This window comes from Andrena cerasifolii, chromosome 4 (genome assembly GCF_050908995.1).
Source record: "Andrena cerasifolii isolate SP2316 chromosome 4, iyAndCera1_principal, whole genome shotgun sequence".
In the NCBI taxonomy this organism is placed as follows: domain Eukaryota; kingdom Metazoa; phylum Arthropoda; class Insecta; order Hymenoptera; family Andrenidae; genus Andrena; species Andrena cerasifolii.
The window spans coordinates 2452403-2479768 of record NC_135121.1 but is presented as its reverse complement, the minus strand read 5'-3'; the positions used below and the strand labels follow the sequence as shown (position 1 = coordinate 2479768).

The following is a 27366-nucleotide window of genomic DNA, read 5'->3' as shown; positions in this document are numbered from 1 at the left end:
AGAGAAAATGGAGGTCCGCAATCCCGGTTTGCAAGTAGGCATTGGTGAGGATACGGGTGTTCGTCAGAGTAGGTACAGTTAGTCGAACAGTAACTGAAGTTGCCCGCAAAATCTGTACCAAACGCCAAAACTGGAATAAATTTCCAAAAAATACAAATGAAGTAGAAAAAGTCAAAAGAGATTGGCAGACAAAATTCAATTTTCCGTGCTGTATAGGAGCTTCAGACTGTACACACGTCTAACGTTCCCGTGTGAGACGTTGTCGCGTGTTACGGGATATATGCACAAATAGAGCGGTTTACTCGTGGAATTGTAAATAACGTGAGGTAAATTTTTGTTTTGAGAAAAAAGCTTTTTCAAAAATATTGTTAACTGAAGTTTGTATCGCTTATTCCACCGTTAAACTTTTGTTTGAAACATTTTTTTCTTTCTGCTGTACTTTGGGAGTTATGCGGGAAATGTGGAAGTGCCTATTTGAATTTGAGATTAGTTTTCACCCTCTTAAAGGGCAGTAGGGCCCGAATGTAACACACCCTTGCCCTTGTCTTGAGTCACTCTATAAACCCACAAAGTTGCGTTCCAATCGGTGAGTGCGATTTCGCGGTGTTCCCTTGTAAGTAAATACTAGTAGTATTTACTTAAAATATTCCATCATTTACTATCTAGTATCTGTAGAAGATTATGCATACGAAATCTAGTATTTGCTGTTACTTATTCTTATTACTTTCAAGCATTTCCTTATTTTTATGCATACGGCCCATTGTCACTGCAACCAAATACAAAATAATTTTTTGGTAATCAAAAAATTGTTTATTAAAAAGCAATTAGAAATACACTGTGGCAGAAAGTTGGCAGAATTATGATATTTACAGACTAGATAAAAAGACGTAACTAAATTTAATCCGAAGTAATATAATGAATGATTATGGTTACAAAGAAAGTGTAGTTATAAAAAATTGTGTCTAATAGTTTATAATTCTTCCTTTGCATCCTTTACTTTCTTCTTAATCTTTATATCTTCGTTTTCCTTTCCCTTTCTTCTATTTTCTTTCATATTGCTACCATTATCACCCTTATCTTTCAGGCAGGAGTCATCTTGTTCTTTTAATGCTCTCTCTGAACATAAATATCTGATAGGATGTACGGATGAATTAATAAAGTGTGGATTAACATGTTTAATAAAAAATTATCGTGAATCTCAAATAATAGAATTATAGGGAGAGCAACATTGGAGAGAGAGAGGGAAAAGAGGTTGTGCAGAATATGCGAAGGAGAGGAAGAGAGGGTGGAACACCTGATAAGAGGCTGCGAAGGAAGGAGGAAGGGGAGAGGAAAAAAGAACCTCATGGGAGATGCGGGAGAAGGTCTGGAGGAGATGAAGTTGATCATCAGGGAAAGAGAAAGGTGGGGGGGGGGGAAGAGAGGAGGGGGCGGCTAACAGGGATCTAGTCTTCGTCAGGCATTACTATCCTATATAATAAGGCGCCTAAGACAACCACAATTTTTGTTGGAAATCCCCCTTGAAATAATTTTCGCTGCGAAATACGAAATTTTACAACTTTTGGGTACCATAAGGATACCTATTTAATTGATCTCCTGAAGAGAATTTGGAGGGGCCTAAGTCACATACATACCTCCCCCCCCCCCCCTCTAGAAACGAAATAATTCTCGATATTATTACAACTAATGTGTGACAAAGCCCCGAATGCAAGAAATTTGTGGAGCATATTCACTCTTACAACACCGCTATTCCGTTTGCCTCCATGAGAGCCCAAATAAAGGGCACATTTCGACTCTGCGTTTAATGCGCGTTTGTATCTCCTCACTTCTTGGAATGGAGAGTGAGAGGACTCGTGAGCGAGCGAAAGAGGATGAAAGTTTCGACACGAAGTTACCGTCGGCTACGAAAGAGAGAAAGCACGATACTTTGTCTTAATCGTATTTCAGCTCGTGCACGAGCTCAACCCGCGTGCGGGCTTACATACAATGCAGTAGCGACTACTACATTGTACATAACACCTGTTTTAGACCACAGGGACTACCCATTAACGAATTTCCCAGATTTTGAATTTATTGCGGCATCTTTGGGTGCCGAGAAAACTTCATGCCGAATCTGAACCTTGTAGGTCATCGGAAAGTACGAAAAAAGCCTCTGGAAAGATTTTGCTAACAAACGAACATCCACTTTAAGCGTCTTATTATATAGGGTTTTAGTGCAGTTAGTTTCATTTAACATTTATCGTTTATAACATAATATTTAGAACTAGGAGAAGTGTATATATAGAGTATAAGTCGAAGGAATGTAAATACGCGGGTAGAATTTAAGGAAAATATAAAGAGAAACGGGAGTCATCCTAAGCCGAAAGGCAAGGATTATAACAATAAATAATAATAAATAATAAATAGTAGAATTACAGTTAATACCTAATTAAGGGAATTTCTTCTTGATGATTATGATACCAGTCTTCAATGTCAGATTCATGATTTTCAAGTAAGTCTTCGCATTGTGATTTTAAAGTTGTAATTTCTACAGACGGCCTATCCCATAACTCATATGGGATTCCTAATTCAACTTTCACACCTTTATCCCTATAAACATAATGTGATTAACCATCATCCTCAGCATTACAACAAACTTATTACATACTGTGGTAAACTTGCCGGTGAACTGGGCCCTCGCCGATTTCGATGGCCTTCATATATGTTGTTATTCTGATCAACATTTCCCTTTAAACTTTTTGACGGTCGGCCTTAGTTTCGGAGATATTAATAAAAAACTTTCGGCATAATATATCGAGATCTGTTTCACAGGCAACGGTATTAGTATTGGTTAGGGCTAGATGGGGCGGGGGGCACGCGCCCGCACGCATGGTAGCGAACCGATGTGAATATGTGTTAAACTCGGTAATTCTAGTGTTGCGTAAAGTTTTTTCGCCAAAAAGTTTAAAGGGAAATGTTGTGATGACCTTGACAACAAAATAGCGATATTGCCCTCATCGCGCGATACTTGTAACCGTAGTCTCATTTTGAACATCCCCAAACTCACATCGGTCGCTACCATGCTTTACACGCCCGCGAGCGGTCGAGCACCCACCGCCCTGGTCTACCCCAACCAATACCAATACCATCGGCTGTGGAACAGTCAACGGCAACAAGAAGATGGTTCTGTTAGTAACGTCTGCATAGACAGATTTCAATGCATTATGCCGAAAGTTTTTATTAATATCTCTGAAACTAACAAATACCTGAAGCTAAAATTTTATATAAGAAGTCCTCCTCCCCTCACGCATTACTGTATTTGTTTATATTTCCTTCTTTATCGAAAGAAAGACCAATGTTACACACCACCGTGTGATGCTTCTGTCGTGCGAAGTCATGTCCACTGTCAACATCACCCATGCATTTGTTCCTTCTCTACCATCTATTCTTAGAAGACATACTTATCTGCACTGTATAAATATACTTTATTGTCCTGAATCACGCAGTTTTGGAAAAATCTGTCGTGTAGGCACACCTTAAAAAAAGGTATGTTTTAAACTCGGTGGTACTAGTGTTAACTAAAGTTTTTGCGAATATCTCGTAAACCAAAGCCGACCGCCAAAAAGTTTAAAGGGAAACGTTGTTCAGAATGACGACTTTGACAACATATGTGAAGGTCATCGAAATCGGCGAGGGCCCAGTTCATCGGCAAGTTTACCCAAACTGCTTATTGGTCATTTGAAAATATCATCTTACACAAGTCCATGAAGCGCCTTAAATGTTTGACTCATTCCTTTAGCAAATCTTGTACTATCTGCACGTTCCTTATGAATATTATATTTCAATATACGCTCACAAAGATTCTCCATACTTTCTACCAAACGTAATTCTCTGAAAATAAAATTTAGAAATTAGCACACTGTATAAACGTATCTTACATTCTCAGTTTAAAAAAGGCTTTTTGAATTTACGATTTTTTGTATTCTTTCTTCTTCTTAGGCAGAACATCGTCAACAGAATACCCTATTTCCAATATATCACGTGTTTTTGCAGTTTCAGCTAATCTAGCTTCCAACTCCGTGGCAACAACTTTGCAGACTATAAAGTGAAAAATTACGTTAACCGGATTATTACGTGTTATAAAAGGTTATACAAATGCATCTAAGTTGCGTATATACAATTACCTTCACATTTATTTGCGTATTTAACACCTTGTTCTTCTTCGGGACTACTGACAACAATGAACGCAAGTGACAGTTGTATTAAACAAATTCGTATTAAAACATACATTGCAAAATCAGCAAATTCTAAGGAGCTCTTCAAGAAATTGCAGGATCACGAAATGCATAAAAATATTTATTGATGTTTCTGAGACTACTAGTTGACAACTAACCATATCTACGTTATCCCATAAGCATTATTGCAAACGTGTCAACATTTTTTATTCAATGTAAATGAAGACACTTGCGGTATCAATAGTACCATCTAATACTAAGTACCATCGCGTGTGCTTATCAACTATTGTGACAGTCGACGAATTCTATCGAACACATTTACGCATGACAAGAATAAAATGTAGTACAAATTGTCATCAACTGATATCTTCATTTATTTGCGTTACCATACATTATACAAAAGAAATTGATTATAATTAATATATTTTAACAGTACAAATATAAACGTGGTTTATACAAAAGAATAAAAATTTACACGGTGTCGGTATTCTATTTGCTATCGTGGGCGGTACGTTTAAAAGTAGCCAATCAGGGTAACAGTAGTGATGCGCGATATTTATCGATACCTGCATATATCGATATTTGCCTGTGAAAATATCGATAGTTGTTATCGATATTTCAAACACCTGTTACGTATTTTAGCGGTAAATTCATGAAGTAAGAGTACGGAGACTCATCTGCCTAGATTGAAAGTGGTCAGAAAAACTGTTCCATTCAGCGGGATGTTCGCCAAATGGAATAACTTGGACTTTGTTTGTAGCCATCTTGTAATTGTAAATGACAGATAATGAGACAAAAAGGTTAGAAATACATGGTTACATTACAGGAGAAGTACATATACACATATCCGAAAAACATAAAATAATGTACGGATAGTGCAATAAATACTACTATTACGTGGTTACAGTAGGACGTGTGGATATGAAAAATTGAAATCAAAGTCATGTTATAATTTTTTAAAAGAAAAAAATTCATAACTTAAGTATGAGTAAAATAATCATTATATAATTAAAAGAAAACGTGAGTATATATATATATATATATATATATATACAAAAAAATTAAATTTAAAAGAAATAAATTCTATAGTAACAACTATATTTACATTAATTAAAGTTAATATAATTAAATATATCACAGAGAGAACATTGGACGAGTATATTTTTGAATACTTATCTGTAGAGGTATAATCAATATTCAACAAAATTAAAATTGAAAGGTATAATAATATATGATATTTATTTATGCGATACAAAGAGATACAAAAGAAATAAGAAACCCAGTAGCTTGTAGGAAGCTCTGTACTTTTTCCAAAACTTAAATGTTGAGCAGAAAACTTGGATATTTCCTTTTTTCCCTTATTAACCTCATGCGACGTAGAAGGAACTGGTTCTTTCACTGAATGTGATGTTTCAGAGATTTCACATTCAGTTGAATACTCAGAAGACATAACGTCATTATTATTTCTACTATCCATTTGCTGATAGTATGGTACCATTTCTGGTGGAAAAATTGATGGAATTGCTTCTTGTTTTAATTTTGGCTTTCCTCTTTTCGTGTACATGACTGTTCCATTGTCTTGTAAAAAGGCATTGTCTCCAATAACATATTCTGGTTTACAGTGCAGTTCGCAAATCTTGCTTTTCTTGCTTAATTTTATATTTTTATTACACAAACATTGGATCATGAGATGAACATGTCATTCTATAAAAAAATTATACATTTCTACTTGTAAATATAATACACGTAATATAACATATATATATACTAGTACAATATATATAACTTTTGCAAAAAAAAATGAATTATTTCTTACAATATAAATACTTACTGTGTAAGCAGTAAAAAAGCTTTTTTTGCATGATCCATTTTTCTCTCATCTAGAGCTGCATCAGCTGCATCTTGATGCAACCGGCCATTTTACTTAGGATTTTATTATAGAAATTAAAAGTATTAAAAATTAAAATGCATCCCTGATAGCCATCTGCCTGCAGTCTGCCGGCAGATTGACAGCAGGGTCTGCCGGGAGAGTGCAGGATCTGCCGGCAGCTGCGGCGCAGCCTACGTCCGCATCCAGCTACGGTTCTGCCGGCAGGGTCTGCTTGTCAGGGTCTGCCGGCAGATCGACGGCAGATCGACGGCAGGTCCTGCCGGCAGATTGACGGCAGATCGACGGCAGGTCCTGCTGCTCACCTGACACATCCAACAGCGCCATCTGAAGGCCACAATTGCCAAAGAATTTCCTACGCGTGACGTCACATGGACTTATTTAAAAAAATATTTATTCTTTCTTTAATAATATACAGGATCAGTGATTACAATTGTTACAAAATAATATAAGCGCATATAAATCCAAAGAGGGACTTTCAACATTTACATTTACAAATCCACGTCCCGTAACCACTGGTACCTAGTAGGGGCGATATCAGGAAATTTCATTCAGTATTTTCGACTTCTTTTTTGTGTAGAATCATCATGTTCCGCGTTGTGTTAGCGCTGAAAACAAATACAATATTAGCATAAAATTAAACGTAACGTATGAATAAACAGAATACATGCGATACTTACTTCAGCTCCATCTCCACACAGTACACAGTCTAGGCGATCATGCATGCTCCTGCGAACATTAAAATTTATAAGAAAATATGTCTTAAATTATTATCTACTAAACAAGACTCTGAACATTCGCACTTCGCGCATAACCCTACTTTTCTGTCTTCTAGATAATGCGAATCTCGATGTCCGCGACGTAGATAATTAGAAATTATTCAATTCCATAATTACGTTTGCCTTCTGGATACGCCGAGATGCTTTGTTTGAATATTGATGGATGAGATTACTTAGAATATTCTTTGAGCGTACGTCTTCAAGCACAACGGGCAACGGGTGCCACTTCCAGTTTTCGAGGTCTGAGGTGGCAGTCACTGGCGGTGGCAGTCAGTGCCGGCAAAATCGAAGAATATTCCAAGTAATTTCATCCATCAATATCCAGACAAAGCATCTCGTCGTATCCAGAAGGCAAACGTAATTATGGAATTGAATAATTTCTAATTATCTACGTCGCGGACATCGAGATTCGCATTATCTAGAAGACAGAAAAGTAGGGTTATGCGCGAAGTGCGAATGTTCAGAGTCTTGTTTAGTAGATAATAATTTAAGACATATTTTCTTATAAATTTTAATGTTCGCAGGAGCATGCATGATCGCCTAGACTGTGTACTGTGTGGAGATGGAGCTGAAGTAAGTATCGCATGTATTCTGTTTATTCATACGTTACGTTTAATTTTATGCTAATATTGTATTTGTTTTCAGCGTTAACACAACGCGGAACATGATGATTCTACACAAAAAAGAAGTCGAAAATACTGAATGAAATTTCCTGATATCGCCCCTACTAGGTACCAGTGGTTACGGGACGTGGATTTGTAAATGTAAATGTTGAAAGTCCCTCTTTGGATTTATATGCGCTTATATTATTTTGTAACAATTGTAATCACTGATCCTGTATATTATTAAAGAAAGAATAAATATTTTTTTAAATAAGTCCATGTGACGTCACGCGTAGGAAATTCTTTGGCAATTGTGGCCTTCAGATGGCGCTGTTGGATGTGTCAGGCGAGCAGCAGGACCTGCCGTCGATCTGCCGTCGATCTGCCGGCAGACCCTGACAAGCAGACCCTGCCGGCAGAACCGTAGCTGGATGCGGACGTAGGCTGCGCCGCAGCTGCCGGCAGATCCTGCCGCCCGATCTGGTTATCAGGGATCCCAATTATAAGAAAAATTGAAGATATTAATACTGTTAGAAATTATTCATATTAATATTTGAATACCCTTTAATTAATAATAAGATAACAGATATTGCTCATCACTAAATATTAATATTAATCCACTGGACATATAAATATTTTGGATATAAAAACTAAAGTTTATTTAAAATTTACGGTAAAGAAATTTCTACAATTTTCTTCTAAACCTTATAATATCATGTGATTAGAAATAGTATTGTAACCAAACTATACTCACTTTAAAATTTATTATAAAAACTACAACCAAAACATTAAACACTTCTTGTACAATTTGTATTAGAACTGAACAGAATGCACTGCACGTAACATGTATTATGAGACGAATATTCAAGATGGCGACGACAAAGTCCAAGTTATTCCATTTGGCGACCATCCCGCTAAACGGAACATTTTTCGTGACCACTTTTTTTTCTGTCTGGGATATAGAGATAAGTCTCCTTACTCTTACTTCGTGGGTGAATTTAAGATTAGAACGCGGGTTGGTACCCGTGGAGCGCTGAACCATGGACCTTAGTGTTGGCTAGAACCGTGATTTGTGAATCACGAGTGATCCGATCACGTTCATTCTCAACCACGGTGATTTTTCACAGTGATCCGTGATTTTCGTGATCGCTTCTGATTGGTGCAGGCAGAACAGTGATCCGTGATATTCGTGATCGCTTCTGATTGGTGCAGGCAGAACAGTGATTTACGATTTTCGTGATCCGATTGGTGGAAAGAATAACTGCTCTTTGCACGCGCCACATAACCCCAATTTCTACTTTCTCTCAAAACATTCTCAAGTCCTCACTATGCTCATAGAATCTCAATTGTATATTTTGAACCAATGTAATCGTTCTTGATCTATTTAAATTAACGAATATTTCTTCGCTTTAGGTAAAAAGTATAATGTATATGTGAATACTTTAGCCAATGAAATCAGTGCGTGCACACATTGACTATTTATGAATGTATATACTAGATATATATTCGCTGAATTAGCACGCTTTGACTGTAACACAAGCTATATTGAAGTATTTTATAAAAAATTATTCAATCAAGATAAAGAATTACGATGACAGTAAACAATTCACTCATGTTAAAAAAATCATGATCACGGTCGTGATTTAACTTCATTCACGACCGTGATCATGATTCTGCGATCACTGTGATAAATCACTGTTAGTGATTTTGCATTCCATCCCTAATGGACCTTGTTGCGTGACCACGCGAACGTAGTCACAGAAATGTATATAATCGATAGGTAAATCAGGAGCGAAATTTGTAAGCCGATGTTTGCGTATAATTGAGAAAGTAATATAAAGGATGCGCGATGCGGGTGGCATACGTGAGAAAGATCTTGGGCAGAGTTCGAAAACAGGAAGAGGACACCGATTAATAGACACCGAAACGAATTGCGAGTTTCTTCTAAGTCACGTAATCTCTTGAGAAGGCCTTGTCCTTTGTTAGTCTTTAGGAGTGTCGATTGACTCCAGAAGTGTTGGCGACGCTAAGGAAGTCATAAATTTCCTTCAAGGGTTGTTCTCTCGATCCTCGGAGCAGAGCCTACTTTCTCTTCCCACGTGGGCACCCCGTCGTGTAACGGAAAAGCGCGCTTCCATGAGTTTTCACCACCACCCGGAATTAGAAGGAAAGATGGACGTCGATTCGCGGGGGCCGACGGACAACCGCGGGACAACCTACCGCTTGAATTTGGCGCATCCTTCGTCCTGATTGGCCGGAGGACTGGGAAGACGTGCAAGGATGAAAGGGGCACCACGTACGAGGAGACAAGGTTTAACGACGGAAGACTCTGGAAAGGCAGAACAATTTTGACGCTTGATTGAGAAAGTCCGAAACGGTTTTCAGTTAAAAAACGATCTGTTGAAAACTTATTAAGAATATATTGAAGTTTTACCAGTGAACAATTTACATTTTATTTAAAACACCCGCACATTTTGCGAGCAGAGTGCTCCAGCACTCCACGGGCACCAACCCGCGTTCTCTTCCGAAAATCACCGCCAAAGTACGCAACAACCTGTTACGTATTTCTGCGGTGAAATTGAAACGCGAACGCGGGTTGATGCCCGTAAAGCGCTGAACCGCTTTGCTCGTTGGAGTGCGGGTGATTCAAAATAAAACAAGCTGCACAGAAATTTCTGGGTTAAACTCTTTGATGTATTTTGTACTGGTCAATAAGCTGGTTAGTGACAGACTGATTGTAACGTTAAGGAAACAGCTCCGAGCTCGTCGACGACGTCGACGACGAGATCCTCCTGGTCCTCCGACAGATCCTTGTTGTCCAATCAGAACGATGACATTCCTCAAGCTTCGTCAGTGGGTTGTCCTCTAGCCGTCTCTCCGTCCTTGGCCCTTCCTTCACGCTTCCCTCCACTCTCGGCTGGTGGTCGAGGCAGGCTTTCCGAGTACATAGTTTACATATATATCTAAAAGGTAGGTAAGCGCAACCCTCAGGGTTAAGAAGACATCGCCCGAACAAAGTTTATGACTTTATGACTTTCGGCCCTTCCCGACCAGAGTTTTTACCCTTACAGGATACTGGCAATTATTGAAAGCGCGGACAGAAAACTAAGTGGTTTTATGAGACGAGCCGCTGCCCGCTCGACGAAGCTTGGCACGCAGATGTGAAAGGAAAAGTTAAGCTATTTACTATCCTCGCCTGGCCTAACTGAAATTTTGAAGGCTATTAAATGCAATCCCAGGCTCTCATACGTTTTCTGAGTTCAGGCATCAGCTACCCGCATTGTAAGGACACGTTCAAAAACTAGCACGGAAAAACCCTTGAGAAACACAACGCGCTCTACGTATTTATGAGTCTTGACAATAAACTCTTCCTCGTACTCTGTTGCAAATCTCGCTCCTACATACATATCGATTACATACAATTCCTCAGCCATGTTCAAGCGATAGCGTAACATACCAATAATTACACGTATCGATACGTTTGGTCCACATATCGATAATTCTTTTGCACTCACCATGGGCGAATTCCACTTATCTACGCCCAGAACGCCTGACGCAGTAGCGATATGTAACCGACATCAGGGGCGTTGCGGGTGATTTGGGCGTAAGGTGAATTCGCCCGATGTTTGTACAATAGGGTGGTCTTTACTTTACAACTTCCTTTTTTTTTATCGCACCCCCCTAAATTGTGACACTTGATGAGAAAATGATATATGCAAAATTTCAAAGTGATTGGACAACGGGAACCCGTGCCACATTTGAGTTAGAACCCATGCCACAGTTATGAAATTTTATTTTTGAAGTATTAATGAATATATTTTAATAAAAACACAATTTCTTAGGTGTATACGGATATCATTTGTGTGTAACTTCAACCCATATATTCAAAATCTTTGAACCATTAAAATTAACGTATAGCGCCGCTTCTGAGCCATTGTGCACGATTACGCAAGTACAGATTATAATATTTTCTATGTACAAAAATGTGATTATTTGTTATTTGCTAATAATCATATCAGTAACTATATTAATAAAAAAATAATTATTCACATAGTTATAAATATGATACCATCGCTCGGCTTTGGTTTTCGAAATATTCACAAAAAACTGTGATCTGTAGTTGGTTTTTGTTGCGACCAAAAAAAAAAACTCAAAAAAAATTTGACCCCTATAGCTAAAGATCACCCTATTGTACAAGAACGTGGGTGCACCGACGTTCTCGCTTAGAACACGCGAAGATCAGAAAACTCGGCACAAGATTCGATGCTTATACGTAATTTAAAATTGTAATTGATGTGAGCCACAATAAATCAACGCCCAGCTTGTTAAATATTCACAGTTTTAATTAACACACTATTAATTACAAAAAGAAATTACTTAACTAGGCCTGAGCGCAGGCCGCCTGGCGAGTACGCGATATAGAGCGGTGAAAACGAACCGGCTAAGAGCCACCTGAGCGCAAGTAATTTACCTTTAACGAGTCGAGGTTTGCGAGAGATGGTATTCCGCACGTGGTGAACCGGCAAGTAGTCCGAGCGGAAAGACAATAGGTAAGTAGAGCGGGAGAAATGGCTAATTAGTCGAGGTGTTAACCTCGAGATGGGTCGACTAACATGTATCGGTAGCGCGTTCAAACTTGCGCGCTTCGCGCGGCAGCGGGCTTTTGCCCGATTGGCCGCATTGGCATGGCCAATCCCAAACACTCGATGTTTCTTAACATATAAATTCTAGTGTGTTTTATATTTTTAGAAAATTAAATTATTTGTTTTCATTTTAACACTTTGAATCTTAATTTAAATAAAATAATTTCTTAATACTATACAAAAACTTTTATTTAACCAAATTTCTGGATGAGTACTCCACAGAGTATCCAAAGCAAACTACCAGCCTGCGAAACGAAGCGTCGGTGGGTGGCTTGAATGTTTCAAAGCGATGATTGTGTAAAAAAAAATTATCGATATTACCAATATCGATACTTTTTGAGTAATATTTAATATGTATCGATATTGAACAAAAAAATATATATCGATATACATTATCGATAGTTGGGGCCGATATCGCGCATCACTAGGTTACACTTGTTACGTGATGTAGCAGGAATTTCTGAGAAGGATGCGGTTAGGTTTGCTGCCCATGGAGCGCTGATCCGCTCTGCTCACGTTTACCCCTTGGTCTCTGCTTCCAGCTTCTTCGCGTGACAATTAGCAAGGAATTAAGTAAATAAACTAAGACTTGATTCTGTTGTAACTTGATTTCTATTTTAAAATAGGACAATTTGAAGAATACGTCTGATTGCTTTGGGCGCTGATCAACGAGTGACGATGTACAATGGCGTTGTTCAGGATTGGAAATGTAACATGTTTTTGTTAATAAAGTTATCCAATTATATAAATAGTTTCTTAATTAATTATCTAACGAATTATTTGATTGGTCCTTTATTCATTAAGAACGAGCGTTTTACAGGGTATTGGTGATTTAATAGCAAAGCAACCGAAACCAATGTTTGATCCATATTATTTAGCGACCGTCTCTAAGTAGTATTCCTTGGAATGTTTTCGTTCATAGTTTCGATTGCCTCACTTAACAATTCGAATTTGGCGCGCCTAAACTTTGCTATCCAGAGCCATCTAATATACAGCTACGTTCACGTGTTACCATGCGGTACCGTAACATTCCTTCACCCTTACGAAGAAAAGGTGTTTTCATAAAAACAACTTTTCTAAACTTACAATTCTCTAAGTGATAGTACGATTACTAGTACATATACTTCAATTAGTACCTCGATAAATGTGCAAAATTTGAATGTAACATTTAATAACAGGAGTAAGTATAATAACAATTAGATTAAGATTTTAAAATTTACATAAAAATGTCCTTAACGCAGAAATCTTACATGCTAACTAAAGTTTGTTTTGTGTGCACAATTTTGAATTTATTGGGACTCAACATTATTTCAACAGTTAAATCGTTGATTGATCTACTGATCTTGTAAGGACCCCAAGTCAGTCACGTCCGTTTTGCAGATTTTGCGCAACGTCTGAGTACAAATGTTTGTGACAGAAAGACTACAGATTTGATACAGGATTTGTTATATTCGATGATGAAAGCAGACCGGCAGCAGAAAGCCAACAGATCCTGCTGACATATTCTGCGAGCAGTTTGGCGGCAGAAAGTAAGGATAGTCTGCTGATACAATTTAATGGCGTTTTTAAATAATAGTAGTTCACGACGCGACCGCTAGGCGGCGACCGGGCGAGCACTTCTCGCTTGCGAAATAGCACCGCGGCGGGAATAAGTGGCCGAGGGCTCGATCATTCAGGGCTCTCGAGTATTCAGTCTCTGCTTGGCAGTCGTCGCGCACGGTTGTACTTGTCGCCATCTAGCGCTTACTGCTGCTACCACGAATCGTCTCCACGAGGTTCTATCTTGTCAGTTTATTATTTTCCTGTTTATCTCCCCTCTCCTCAGAAGAAGTGTCTTCCAAGAAGATAATAATCAAAACCAGGCGTCCGACTGCTGGACGGACTGCCTACTTAAAAAAAATCCTACACCTTAAATTCCCTCCTTGCGGATAACTTAACCTCGAGGCTGGTTACGAAGCGTGAACTACATCCATCCTCAGGTTGTGTCGTCTTGTCAAATCCCACTGAAAAAAAATATTGGAGGGTCTGCTGACTGTGTTCCATCCTCTTCCCCCATCTCCCCAAATGTGCCAATACTCACAAGTGTGGAAATTTGCACAGGAACCAGTACCTTCGCGACGGAAGACGAGTGTGTGAATGTCACTACTCTTAAATCCTGCATAAACATGAACCCCATAAAGCCTTTGGTGGACCGTCCTACGGGATCTCTTGGGCCTTCGGGACTCCGTAGGAAAACTGTGGTGCTTAAAAATACCCCGGTTCAAATTCTTGCTGGCCCCTCGAAACAGATCGTTGAACAAATGGATTTCGAGGTATCCCCAAATGTGGCCGTCCAAAACCGCTATGGTATTCTGGGCTCGTTCGCTAACATTGCCACAGATTCTGCTGGCAAGTTCCCGCATTCGTTTTCTGTAACCCCCCCCCCCCCCCACTTGGGATCGGTTATTGGGGACAGTCACTTTACCCCCCCCCCCCCCACCCACGTCCCAAATCACCAATGTGGCAGTCACTTCCTCCTCGAAACCTCCGCTCTATGTGCAGAATTTCGATGGTGACCTGATGAAGATATCAGCCTCCCTCAAGGCTGACTACAGTGAAAGCTTCAAGATTAAGTTCCTTGGAAATAGAGTACGGATCCAACTGGCCAAGGTAGACGACTTTCTTGACCTCAAGGAAACGCTCTTCGGCGCTGACAAGTCCCTCCACACCTCCTCACTAAATTCTCAGAAGGCACTAGTTGTGGTGTTAAAGGAACTTTCAAAAATCCCTGCTGAGACAATCATGGAGGAAATCAAGGCTCAGGGTCTACAGGCCATTTCCTGTCTTCCATTGCTTGCAGAGGGGAATAAAAAATCGCCCTACTGCACTTATAAGGTGGTGTTCCCGCAGGGCACCTCCTTCAATGTGGTATCAAAGATCGGACATGTCTTTTATATGCGAGTTTATTGGGAAAAGTTTTACTCTCTTAAGCCATACACCCAATGCTTTAGATGCCAGTCATTCGGGCACTACTCATGAAACTGCAACCACCAGCCACGGTGTGTAAAGTATGCAGGGACGCATCTATCCAGGGAATGTGGAAAGTGAGACGCCCCGAGTGATAACCCACTTGTGCCAATTGTTCTGGAAGGCATACTGCCAACTTCTCCAGTTGTCCTGCACTGGTTAAATTCCTTGATTCCCGTAATAAACACCCTAAGGCTCCGCTGGTCCCTCAAACTTTGGACTCCAACAACAATTTTCCGGCCTATGGAAAAGCCTCCTTCCTTGGGAGCTCCGACTCCCTCGCCCCCTGCCCAAATGGCTCGTGGCCCCTCCTACCGTGATGCACTTCTTGCGAAAACTAGAGCTCGGCCACCCGGAGTGCATACCGGCGCCTGCCCTGAGCTAAGTTCAGGGCCCCCTCCTGATATGGAAGTGATTATGGAGACGCTCAATGTTTGTGGTGAAATAGGAAGACTTTGCGCCGCGAGTCTTATTCTAAACGCTGCCAGGCAACTGCTAGCCAAATTGAGATGCTGCACCTCTAAGACGCAGCAACTTGCTGCTTTCATTGAGGTTGCCCAGTCCCTTGATTAATGGCTCCGTTCCTCAATATCATTTTATGGAACGCTGGCTCCGTTGTCAGAAAAGTAAATGAGCTTCGCCTGGCTCTTCACAAAAACGACATTCGTATTGCCTTGATTACTGAGACATGGTTATCCCATGGTAGTACCATGATGGTACTGATCTCTCCCGGGTTACAGTGTGGTGCGCGAGGACCGAGCTGCTTGTCTACAACCACCCTAAAAACAAGCTGATCAGCTCGGATCTTGATACCCTTACGGGGGTTGACTCTCCATGTGTGGTTGGAGGCAACTTTAACGCGAGACACTAATCTTGGAACAATCTCACTAACAACGGGAGCGACATTGCCCTCTATCGACATTCCATCGGTGCATCATACAGGATCGTGCACTCCGATGATTTCACTTTTTTCGGGGGCCCTAGGACTAGCCCGTCGATGCTGGACTTTTTCCTCGTCGACTGCCCTAGGGCATTCGAGTGTTCGATCACGGACAACTTCAGCACCAGCCACAGGCCGGCCTTTCTCAGGGCCGGGCGCGATGCCATGCATCCGCCTGGTTGGGTCATCCACGTTCGTCCCACCCAGCAACTCCAGGGACTATACTAGCGACCCGCGGCTCATGGAGTATATCAGGCAGAGGCGTGGGGCTAGACGTGCATGGCAACGTACGGGCCTCGAATATTTTAATCATATTGCGAAATGCCTCACCCACGAGATTGACTGCAGACTCAGGTGTCTACGCAGGACAACCGGGAGTGATCCCCTGAGGTCTCTGAGCGAGGCGGACCCCACTTTCTGGAGAAGCTATAAGCTACTCGCACGCATAGTCACGGTCATCCCGCCGCTAAACCAGGGGTCCAGGATCCTGTCCACTGATGGGGAAAAGGCTGATGCCTTTGCTGAGACTTTCGCCGCGGTCCATAGGAGCGTGGCGGGGCTCGCATCCCCTCACACCCGGATGATTGAGAGCTTCTTACAGCGTATTGATGAATCACTCCACTTGTCCCCCCCCCCGGCTGATTTTCAAATCACCTTGGACGGAGTCGGGGATGCCATCGGGAGATTGCAAATCAATAAGGCCCCGGGTGGTGATAAAATCACTTCGCAGATACTGAAGTCCTCCTCCAAAAAGGTCTGGCTTCAGCTGTATTATATCTTCAGGTACTCATTTGAGTTTGCTTATTTTCCCGTCGCCTGGAAGACGGCTAGGGTCTCCCCGATCCCTAAACCGGGTAAACCAAGGTCCCCTTATTGAGGGCTACAGGCCCATTAGCCTGCTGCCTGTCATGCATAAGATCTTTGAGAGGTGTCTCCACCGGCTGATGATTGATTTTCTCGACAAGGGGGTGTTATCCTCGATCGCCAGTTTGAATTCCGCTCTGGCCATTCCACGGTCTACCAGCTTGTCAGGGTTGCTCAACTTGTTGCTCACGAACTGAACGTGAGGCATCATGCGGCCATGGTGTTACTAGACCTTTCGAGGGCGTTTGACTCCGTGTGGCATGATGCACTTCTTTTCAAGCTTGACAGGGCGGGTTTTCCTTTGGCCATGACTAGGCTGATTGACTCCCATTTGTCAGATAGGTTTATTTACGTTCGAATCAGGGGTAACGACTCCCCGAGGCACCTCGTTTCAGCGGGCGTTCCTCGGGGTTCCATACTTGGGCCCTTACTATTTAACATTTTTATAAATGATGTCCCTGTGGTGGATGGCTGTGCCCTGGCATTGTATGCTGACGACACTTCACTGATTACCTCCTCCTGGCAAGCAAGGACCCTCGTTCTGGGGCTGCAGGATTATCTGGACGATGTCGTCTCCAATTTTAGGAACTGAAGGCTGACTGTAAATTCTGCAAAAACTCAGGCCATATTTTTCACTCGAAGGCGGCCCGCCCTCGATGGCCTTAAACTGAGTGTGGACGGGGTTGACGTCAGCTGGTCCAGTGAGGTGCGGTATCGGGGTTTGCTCCTGGACAGGGGTCTCACCATGGGGCCGGCGGTCATGGATAGAGATCATAAGACGAGGACGGCCCTGGCTGCAATTACACCTCATTTACGTCCGTCCTCCTTCTTGAACCAGAGACTAAGAATTACTTTTTACAAGGTGTGTTTGAGGTCCGTTCTCACCTACGGGGTGCAGGTTTGGGACTGTGCCTCGAACAGTGCCCTGACCGCTGCCAGGGTTACGCAGAGCCGTGCCCTGAAAATAATCACGGGGAGGCCCACGAGATACCCGACAGCTGACCTCAATCGCGAGGCTGGCGGCGAGCCTTTCCCTGATCATATCAGGAGGCTTGTTGCTGTTTACCAGGTGGGTAGCCATGCAAACCCGCTGGTCAGACAGACTGGCATTTACGATATAAATCGTATCCCCTACAAGGTGAAGGTCCTCTTCCCTATTGTCTTCCGGGACCATGTCTGCCTACCAGCCGCCAGGTAATGGTCTTTGGACTCTTTCCCGCTCGCCTTGTGGATGTGCGTTGGATGCGCTGTGGTTTTTAATGACTCTCCTGATCTCTCCTTTTGATGATCGCATATTTCCCTGCGTGCTCATGTTGGGTTTTTTTTTTTAAACAATTGTTTCCCCAAACTCTAGAATTATGTGGATAAGTTATTATCTTATTATAATAATAAGTTATTATCTTCTATTTTTTTTGTGATTTATTTGATTTCATGTACTTGGCGTAATTTTTTAACCTTTTTTACAAATTTTATTATGTATAAACGTAACCAGCTAGTGTGACTGTCTACGGGTTTTGTAAGTGCTTATCCAATTGTCTTGAAGCTTTGCAGGCGTGCGTAGTTTGGATGACAATACAATATTTAAAAAAAAACCCAAGGAGGTAAAAAAATTATCCAGTCATCAATAAACACTACAAAATATGTGAGATCACCAAAAAATTACCTTTCTTACAAAAAGGTACAAAAAACGCGCCAAGTATATGCGCGCAAGGAACGGTAAACTAATAATCCCATCAAAAAGAAGTATATTTAAAAACATTGTCGTAAAATAATATGTATAAAACTAATGATATACAAATATTGTGCCAATTATAACAATGGCTATTTATACAAACAAAAAATAAAGAATGGCTATTTATATAAACAACAAAATTGATTGCTCCATTATTATTTTTTGGCCGGTATTCCAAGATTCATCATTGGAAGAAACAAAGAAGCCAATAAAATTAAGCATATATATTTGTATACAAATAAATACTTCAATACTAATAAATATTTTATTCAAAATCCTTGGCGTTGCGGAACCAAAAAAATTTTATGGGCAAAAACAATAATAATGGAGTAATCAATTTTTTTTGTTGGTATAAATAGCCATTGTTAATTTTTTTGTTTGTATAAATAGCCATTATTATAATTGGAACAATATTTGTATATCATTAATTTTGTAGATATTAATTAACAAATCGCGCATTATAACATTGCCTCCCAGCGGCCGCGGATTGTGAGTAGGTCGTGCGTGCGAGAGAGTCTGACCGTCGGCTTTCTTTTAATTCGTTTCGAAAAACATGCGACGAGTATCATAGAAAGTAACAGGTAGCGTGATACTCATGTGTGTGCGAACGTATGTTTTTCGAGTCAAATTAAAAGAACGCCGATGCACAGTGTTCGATGTGTACAGGGAAATGGACAAAAATTAATACCTTCTATCTGGAGTAAAATTTTTTAAAATAGATTTTATATATGTATTTATAAGGATTTTTTTAAACATCTTTGATGTTACAAGTTTTTTTTATTTATTTTTTAATGCATATAAGATAAATGCGGGTAATAAGGCCCAGCAGGTATTATTGCTTTTATTCCATACGAAATGTCATTCGAAAATATTTATACCGATTGTAAATTCACACCTGATTCCCTCTCAACTTTCACTGCACGAATTATAACAAAATTACGTCGATTTTCTGGATTTATGTTGGGAATCCTCATCGTCCAATTACTGTACAACTACAAATATGTATAAGTACATATGTTGGCAACGTATTCCCAGAAAATTTATGATTTTGTGAAGTACACGTTTAACATATAACCTCGAGTATGAGGAAGTCACAAAATAGACAGGGAAGAGCTTTAAAGCACGTGTCTAATTATCACAGTTCGACAGTAGCTGTTTCTTATAAGCTTTCGTGCCCTGAAAACGAATCCGCAAACCGTTTGTCGCCATCACTCCCAGTTTTTGAGAAATTCGATTTTGAAAAAAATAAAATGCCAATTCTATGAACCCTCCCAAATACAGCGATATAAGTTATTATTGCATTATGAACATATAAATATGTTTAAACAGCGATCAACAAGAAAAGGACACCCGAAAGGCACCCATTTTTGATGATATCTTTCAATTCATTTCCAAAACTAAGGGTCTAGGAGAAAATCTGACCATTCCATGCGATGCAGCAGATATTTTTCGTTCGGAAAGCATTAACAGAAGTGGAAAATTACGTTTTGTTTTCAACACAGAAGCGAAATAGTTTGGCAAAATGTGCGGTGCCGACAGTGGTAGTCAACGGGGGCGCGCGATCCACTGCCGCTCAGCGTAACAGAATCGCTTAACGCGCGTGACTACCACTGTCGGCACCGCGCATTTTGCCAAACTATTTCGCTTCTGTGTTGAAAACAAAACGTGACTTACCACTTCCGTTAATGCTTTCCGAAGGAAAAATGTCTGCTGCATAGCGTGGAATAATCAGATTTTCTCCTAGACCCTTAGTTTTGGAAATAAATTGAAAGATATCTTCAAAAATGTGTGCATTTCTGGTGTCCGTTTCCCTTTGATCGTTGCTTAAACATATTTAAATGTTCATAATCCAATAATAACTTATATAACGATACAACGGTATTCGGGAGGGTTCATAGAATAATTTGACGCAACGAGCAATCGAATAAGTATTGCCGTTTCGACACAAAAGATGTTCAAAGTTGAAAATTTGCAGTTTTTTTTTCAAAATCGAATTTCTCAAAAACTGAGGGTGATGGCGACAAACGGTTTGCGAATTCGTTTTCAGGGCACGAAAACCTATAAGAAACGGCTATTGAATGTTACAAGTCCGAAAAAAGTCAAATTTTGTCGAACTGTGTTATAGGCCTGTGATAGCTAAAGTATGAAACAAATGGCATGCAAGGTACATCCAGATTGCTGGGGCATGTAAGATCAATGCTAGTTTTTCCAAACGTGGTCGGTGATGCGGTGATATGTAGGCTAAGTTGAATTCTCTGTTCATGAAGTCGAGAAGTGAAGTATTTGTAATAACATCGACGTTGAAGTCTCCGCTGACTATGGTGGGGACTTCGGTGTCTATTTCCATTGTAGGTACAACTTTCTTTACACTTTCTGTATATTTTCCGAGCATTTGGAACATCAAGAATTCAATGTTAGCCATCGAGACGTTGGGATGAAGAAACTCACTTTCGCAGTTCTTACAGGCTCGTGCTTCGGGACCGGTGAGCGTTTAAGGCCATGGTTACAGTAGACGCGTTTTTGCGCGAAATCCCGTGATATCAATGACGAAGCCGAAATGGATCACACCGATGAATGTTATTGTTTACGCAGAAACAAAATCGATTTTTCGGGCGAAAACACATCCACTGTAATCTCAGTCTTTCTCGCTTTTATCTTACCCAAGGCGAGAGCGAGTCGGAAGGACTGACTGCGGGCAGGGAGCGATGCGGGGCGGACGCAGTTAATGCTTTGTCTCGCTCTGTCTTTAACGCGCGTGATATTCCGTCCTTTGCGTGCGCGACAGAGTGTCAGACATCCGGGAGACGGAGCGAGACGGGATGCCAGCGCGTCGACTGTTTCGTGCCGTTCCTCATTCGCGTTCGGCCAAATCTAGTTTTTAACGTTTAAATTCTATACTTTTCCGACCCCCGTACCCACGCTCACAGCGGTTACGCACTCGGTCCGAAGGTAATCTCAGGTATGGACATCCTATGTCTACTCGAGGCTATATTTATTGTTTGGATACTGCTTTTAATTTTGAAGTTATAAGACGAAACATTATCTCCCATTTTCGTCACCATTTTCGTAACGCTCGACTTTTCGTGCATGCCCCCCTGTACTGTACCAATTTTAAAGACGTATTCACGTAAAAAAACTTTTTTTCCTATTACGAAAGCGACGTTTCCCTCTTCAGTAGTTCGTTGAAAAATACTTTTATTAGGGTTCGCGGACGTCGTTACAGAACTCTCTTAGTGTTTGACCGAAACTCAAATTCTGCCCCCTTTCACGCCTTCTTGCGAACGGGCATGTACTCCCAAAGTTTTCGTACGGCGTTACAGCGCGCCGCAAAAAGGAACTCTTCTCCACTCGGTACCTCGGGCAAGTGCAGGTTGGAAAATGAAAGAAAAAAGAGTATTGGTGTCAGAATGTACAAGCACGCTGAGTGTCACTTTTTACGTTGCAATAAAATGGAAAAAAAAATTTGGCCCATGAGGGGATCGAACCCGCGACCTTCGCGTTATTAGCACGACGCTCTAACCAACTGAGCTAATGGGCCAGTTCTGTTGTTAGTTCTTTAAACAAATTTTTCTACGCATAATTTTACACGCACATTTTCAACTGAAAATTAATATTTATAGTGTGCTTTATTACAATCAGAAGCCAAGTTGTTCGATAACGCGTTGAGAATTTATATAGAATACAATTTTTGCTATCGTTTGGAATTAATTTAAACGACTACATTTTATTGGAACTGAACTGTTTTTATTGATTTTCCAATAGGGATATGTTACGATACTATTTAATTCCAATAGGGATATGTTACGATACTTATTAAAAATATGATGATTTATATGTAGATGTCAGAAATTTCCCGATGGGGGTGTTAGAGAATTCAGTAAAACTCGCTCGAAGACAGTTCTGGGGTAAGTATCGAGTGGTTCATCACAGTCCTCTTAGCAGAGGCTAGTATCTTAAGGAACAGACTGAACAGAGTCCCTATTCTTTGGCCATGCGGCTTGTGCCGTTTGCTGTCTCTCTCTCTCTCTCTCTCTTTCTCTCTCTCTCGCTCGCTCTCTTCATGCAAACAATGAAACCTGTAACACCCGATGGCTGGGTATCCCAATGTGGTCACCAGCCATCGCCTGTCACCGGGACTATTCACGCACCCCCTTTCAAGGCCACTCACAACCTAAATCCCAGTCATAAAACTCTCGAGGGCGGAACATCGTGAGGTCATCCGCCCCCACTCGACTCAAAAACACGTTGTCACTAAAGGGGTCTCCAGACGTTGAAACAAGTTGCGATGCATTGATTCTCAGGTTTTATGGTACATGTCACGTACTACGTGTGTACTTAGATTGGTTTCCGCGTCTTGCCGTACTTGGATCTTGCTCACTGTCCAGTTTCGTTAAACCTGAGAGTCGAAGCATGCGTCGCAAAATGTTTCAACGCCTAGAGACTTCTTTAATATAGTATGGGCATAAAAGAATATGTGGAACCTACATTGAATTTTTACAAAAATTATCGAGTAGGTACAGTAACATTTTTTTCATTGGAGTCACATACACATACCTCTGTCAAATTATATCTGACACCAAGTTAAATGGAAACAGTACCTACATTACAAGTAACGAAACCACACTGTCACGAAAATTCGTAATTTTGACTTTTCTCTCAGGCAATGTCGGTCCCACCATGATTATTGATAACACTAGTTTACAAAATCCAAACAAATTATTTTTGATCGAGACTCCACTATGAAATTCTTATGTAAGATGGTCCCCTAAACTCAAAAATCGAAATGAGACGAAATCCTATGGATACGTTTTCGAGATATCGCCCGATGAATATTTTGGTATTTTTTTAAGAAGACGACCCGACGTTTTTGGCCATATCTCGCGTTAGAGTTGACCGATTTGATCGCGACGACTCTTAAATAAAGGGTAATTAAATTGCATACAACTCGTTTGTACAGTCCCTTCCAATCGGACCAATAGTTTAGGCGGAATCGAGAGAAACTTAAGAAAAATGTAATGTTTTGGGGCCGAAATTGAAATCGAAAATTCGATTTGTAGCCAATAAAGGAATGTGAAGTATAAAAAGTGACAGAGGAATCAGTGTTCGAACGGAGAACGAGAATACAATTGGAATTAGCAAAGTTGATTTCACAATCTTTGCCTGAGAATGTTTTTAATGTTTTTCGTGAATTAAAGGTACAATTGGAATTAGCAAAGATGATTTCACAATCTTTGCGTGAGAACTTTTCGTGAATTAAAGGGAATTAGCTTCTTTCATACATGAATCATGTTTATGGGGGGGGGGGGGGTTTATAACTATTAATTCAGAATAAATCTTATATCTTTTAGACAAATAGCTCGATACATTAAGTAAAACGACATATGGGTTCGAAAAAAAAAAATGATTCGCTTAATCATGTAAAAACACCGGGACTATGTCATAAAATAAGATAATAAGGATAAAATAGCTCCGACGACCTGTCAATTTCGCTATCTTTCGTGTATAGAGACATGGTCACTCAGTGTGCCTATGGGAAGAGGGGAAGGGGGAATTAGCTTCCAGACGCGACCGCGTCTGTTGATGTGGAGAATTTCACATCATAAATATTTTGTTTAGTATACCACCAGAAATATAAGGTTACATTTATTGCTTACACGAAAAAATATTATATTTTTTAAGAGGTGGCCAAAACTGGTACAATATCTTAAAGTCGCCACAAATGGTGCATCCAGCCTAGTGAGCTACATTTCTGTAATAAATGAATTTCACAATAAATACTTTCTCAATACTGTATTTGTATTACATAAATCATTGCCCGTGCGCCCCGTGCGGAAATCCCCCGTTCGTATTCCACAACAATGCACATTGAACGCCAATAGGCGTTCCTCGCAGTGGATTGAATGCACTGATCTAGTACTTACAACGGAACACCGCGAACCCGCACTCACCGATTGGAACGCAACTTTGTGAGTTTATAGAGTGATTATATATAATACATTTTAGCATCTTTGAATATTATCGTATTTGACACCGTCGTGTATTAAGGCCTGCAGCAAGCAGAACGAGTCTTATTATGCAACTTACTATGCGTTAAGAGCGCGCAGCCGTGCGCACCTTGTGCTTGCCATCCTGTAACTGCATAAGGCGACGCACAGTGATCCGAAATCCCCATATCAAGGAAAAAATATAGTAGCATCAATGTGAAACCTTCAATTTATACAAAACTTGGTATCCCGGGGTTTTTGAGGTCGCTGATTACAAATATGAAGTGAAAATTGATAAAAACAAAATATCTCCTTAGTATAGGAGATATTTGTGTGTCAATATTAATGATTAAATTAAAATATCTCCTAAACTAATAGCTTTCCGGCACAAGTTAATACTTTGTCATAGAAAATGATGAACTGAATAATCCAGTAATGTATTAAAAAATATATGGTTCCGTTTAACAAAACATCGGTGACCTTCATACATATGCCCTTTATGCATCCACATATAAAAAACTAATTACATTCAATTATAGCCTCCTAGAAACTATTCAACTTTTATCTAAAACATTTTTCGATATTATGAAAAACGAAGGGAAGATACTCCAAATACTTACTGGTAAAAGTTATAGAAAAAATGCTCCCTACACCAAAGCCGCAGGTTTACGCAGCTGAAACCTGTTTGATTATATACTTAAAGGTATAATGCACCACTAGTATTAAGTCTTACCTTGACGCTAGCTGTCGCGAAAAAGTTATGTCTAATTAAACTTCGATTCTATTGTTAAAAATACCTATTTGTTCCACTTATGTCCTACTGAAATCAACGAGGGTGTCATTGACTTAATTCATGTAATATATATGTTCAGTATGAACATAATCAAATTACAAAATTGCGTTTTTCTTTTTAATTTGCAGATAGTTGAAATTCTACTTGAAAGATAGTGTGTTTGTAACTCAAAATTGCAGGTGTTCTACTCTCCAACTTTCATATTATAATTTCCTTACAAATTAATGGTATTTACAGAATATTCTTGTTCGTTCTGGTCCTTCACCTATTCTACTGTGGAATTGTATTGAAAAAATTCTGTGTACTTAACATTCAAAAACTGACTTTTTTCCTCTATGCAAACCACTGTGCGACGGTGCATTATACAATTCATATACATGATTGAATTCGTAAAAAAGCACCATACATTTTTAGTTATTATGAAAATCTAAAAATTGCTAAAAATAACGTGCGGTAAAATTTTATTTTTAAGAAAAAAAACTTTTTCGTAAATTCTGTTTGTGGCGCTTATTGCACCATTAAACTTTTGTTTCAAACATTTTTCTCTATTTGTTGTAATTTGGGAGTTATACGCGAAAAAGTGAAAGTGCCAATTTGATTTTGAGGTTAGTTTTCACCCCCTTAAAGAGCGACAGAGCCCAAATGAAACACACCGTTGTTCCTGTCTTGAGTGACTCTATAAACCGGGTTCGCGGTGTTCCCTTGTTAGCACTGAAAGTACCAGTTAATACCAATCTCCCTTCGTATTAATTTCTCTGACATTACATTTGTCTGTAGGTTACCATGTACAAACTGTTGCTGACGCTGACTCTTGTCGCTTTTTCAAGCGGAGTGCTTTGCAATGTAGTACCAAATCTGCCCGACACCGCCAACTTGAGCTTGGACCGGATGGAAATAATGAACAACAATTACAATGAGATTAGCAACATTACAGGTACGCGCTATTATTATTTTTACCGCGTTAGTTAGAAGATAATCGAAGTTCTACTGTACTGAGAGCGTCCAATAACATTCATAGTTTAAACGATTTCAATTTATCTTTAAAGCACTTCAGCACTCTCAATTTTAAAAATCCATTAAAAAGAGATTGTGCGCCCCTAACAAAAAAATTTTGCTTCAAAGTAATTATCAGGCGAGTGATAAAATGAATCGGGTCTTATCGTGTTCAGTCAGAACAATCACTTATCATAATATCATACCGAGTAATAGCTCTCTTCCTTTACCAGCGATTACAGTAAATCCTCGTTATAGCCGCGTTTTTACCATGCGGCAGTACGCCCGGTGGCTATCCCCACCATTTCTTGGAATCCTTAGGGTACGTTTACGTTGGAGCTGCGATAATAGCGAAGAAAGAGAAATATTTCTTTCTCGACGCTTTTATCGTTGGTCATCTATATAGTCATCTCGCTCTTATCGTAGCTCTGATCGTTTATCGCAGCTCCAACATAAACGTACCCTTGGGTCGAGAGTGAGGGCATCCGAGAACGAGCGAGAGGAAACGAAAGAGTCGAGGGCAACTTCGCGTCAACTATTTCGTTCCCTCTCGCTCGCTCTTGGATTTTCTCACTCCCGGCATTGGCCGCACGGAATAGTGTCCGCATCGCGTTATACGCCCGCCGCCAGCCACGTTCGTCAGGATTGATACAAGTGTTTACTGTACTCGCACTCAGTGACGCCTCTTTCCTAAACAAACCGAAATTATTTCTACACCACTCCTCCTTTTTTCTCGAATCATGGCACAGGCGACTATTAGACGCTATAAGTCTACACCAGTTTTTTTTGCAATAGGGTTGTTCAATTAACGCACTGTCAGCGCAAAGAGCACGGACGCTTGGAATATAGGGGTTGTGGTGGAGATGGGCACAGTTCTCGAAGAGGTACTCACTCTTCCAGATTCCGAGTTGTTGACAATTGAAGAGGA

At 40.3% G+C, this 27366-nt stretch overlaps 1 protein-coding gene, 3 long non-coding RNA genes and 1 other non-coding gene across 6 annotated transcripts; 2 read left to right on the top strand and 3 right to left on the bottom strand.

Moving 5' to 3' along the window:
* The first annotated feature begins 612 nt into the window (after positions 1-612).
* On the top strand, positions 613-27365 carry LOC143368097 (uncharacterized). Its single transcript, XR_013085150.1, has 3 exons — positions 613-627; positions 26164-26379; positions 27339-27365. It is a non-coding gene; the product is annotated as an uncharacterized LOC143368097 (long non-coding RNA).
* Positions 788-4701, bottom strand: Cnpyb (FGF signaling regulator protein canopy b). 2 transcript variants are annotated; one of them, XM_076810443.1, is made up of 5 exons: positions 4164-4701; positions 4002-4077; positions 3736-3870; positions 2425-2589; positions 788-1130 (listed from the first exon to the last, which is right to left on the bottom strand). In XM_076810443.1, exons 1-5 carry the CDS (start codon positions 4267-4269, stop codon positions 971-973), a joined length of 642 nt encoding a protein of 213 aa, XP_076666558.1. In that variant the 5' UTR covers positions 4270-4701; the 3' UTR covers positions 788-970. The 2 variants fall into 2 exon arrangements, with proteins under 2 accessions (XP_076666558.1, XP_076666557.1); XM_076810442.1 differs by having other exon boundaries at positions 3951-4077; positions 4164-4695.
* On the bottom strand, positions 5421-6262 carry LOC143368417 (uncharacterized). The gene is made up of 2 exons (XR_013085231.1): positions 6046-6262; positions 5421-5918 (listed from the first exon to the last, which is right to left on the bottom strand). It is a non-coding gene; the product is annotated as an uncharacterized LOC143368417 (long non-coding RNA).
* Positions 7045-7751, top strand: LOC143367964 (uncharacterized). The gene is made up of 3 exons (XR_013085116.1): positions 7045-7238; positions 7406-7454; positions 7527-7751. It is a non-coding gene; the product is annotated as an uncharacterized LOC143367964 (long non-coding RNA).
* Trnai-aau (transfer RNA isoleucine (anticodon AAU)) lies at positions 22133-22206 on the bottom strand. The gene has a single exon. It is a non-coding gene; the product is annotated as a tRNA-Ile (tRNA).
* Position 27366: the final 1 nt, after the last annotated feature.

Excerpts from the sequence above, each read along its gene's own strand:
- Cnpyb (XM_076810442.1), bottom strand. The coding sequence starts at position 4,269 with ATGTATGTTTTAATACGAATTTGTTTAATACAACTGTCACTTGCGTTC. Across the intron at positions 4,078-4,163 it reads ATACGCAAATAAATGTGAAG|TCTGCAAAGTTGTTGCCACG; the intron begins GTAATTGTATAT and ends TTCACTTTATAG. Across the intron at positions 1,131-2,424 it reads GAAGAAATTCCCTTAATTAG|ATATTTATGTTCAGAGAGAG; the intron begins GTATTAACTGTA and ends ACATCCTATCAG.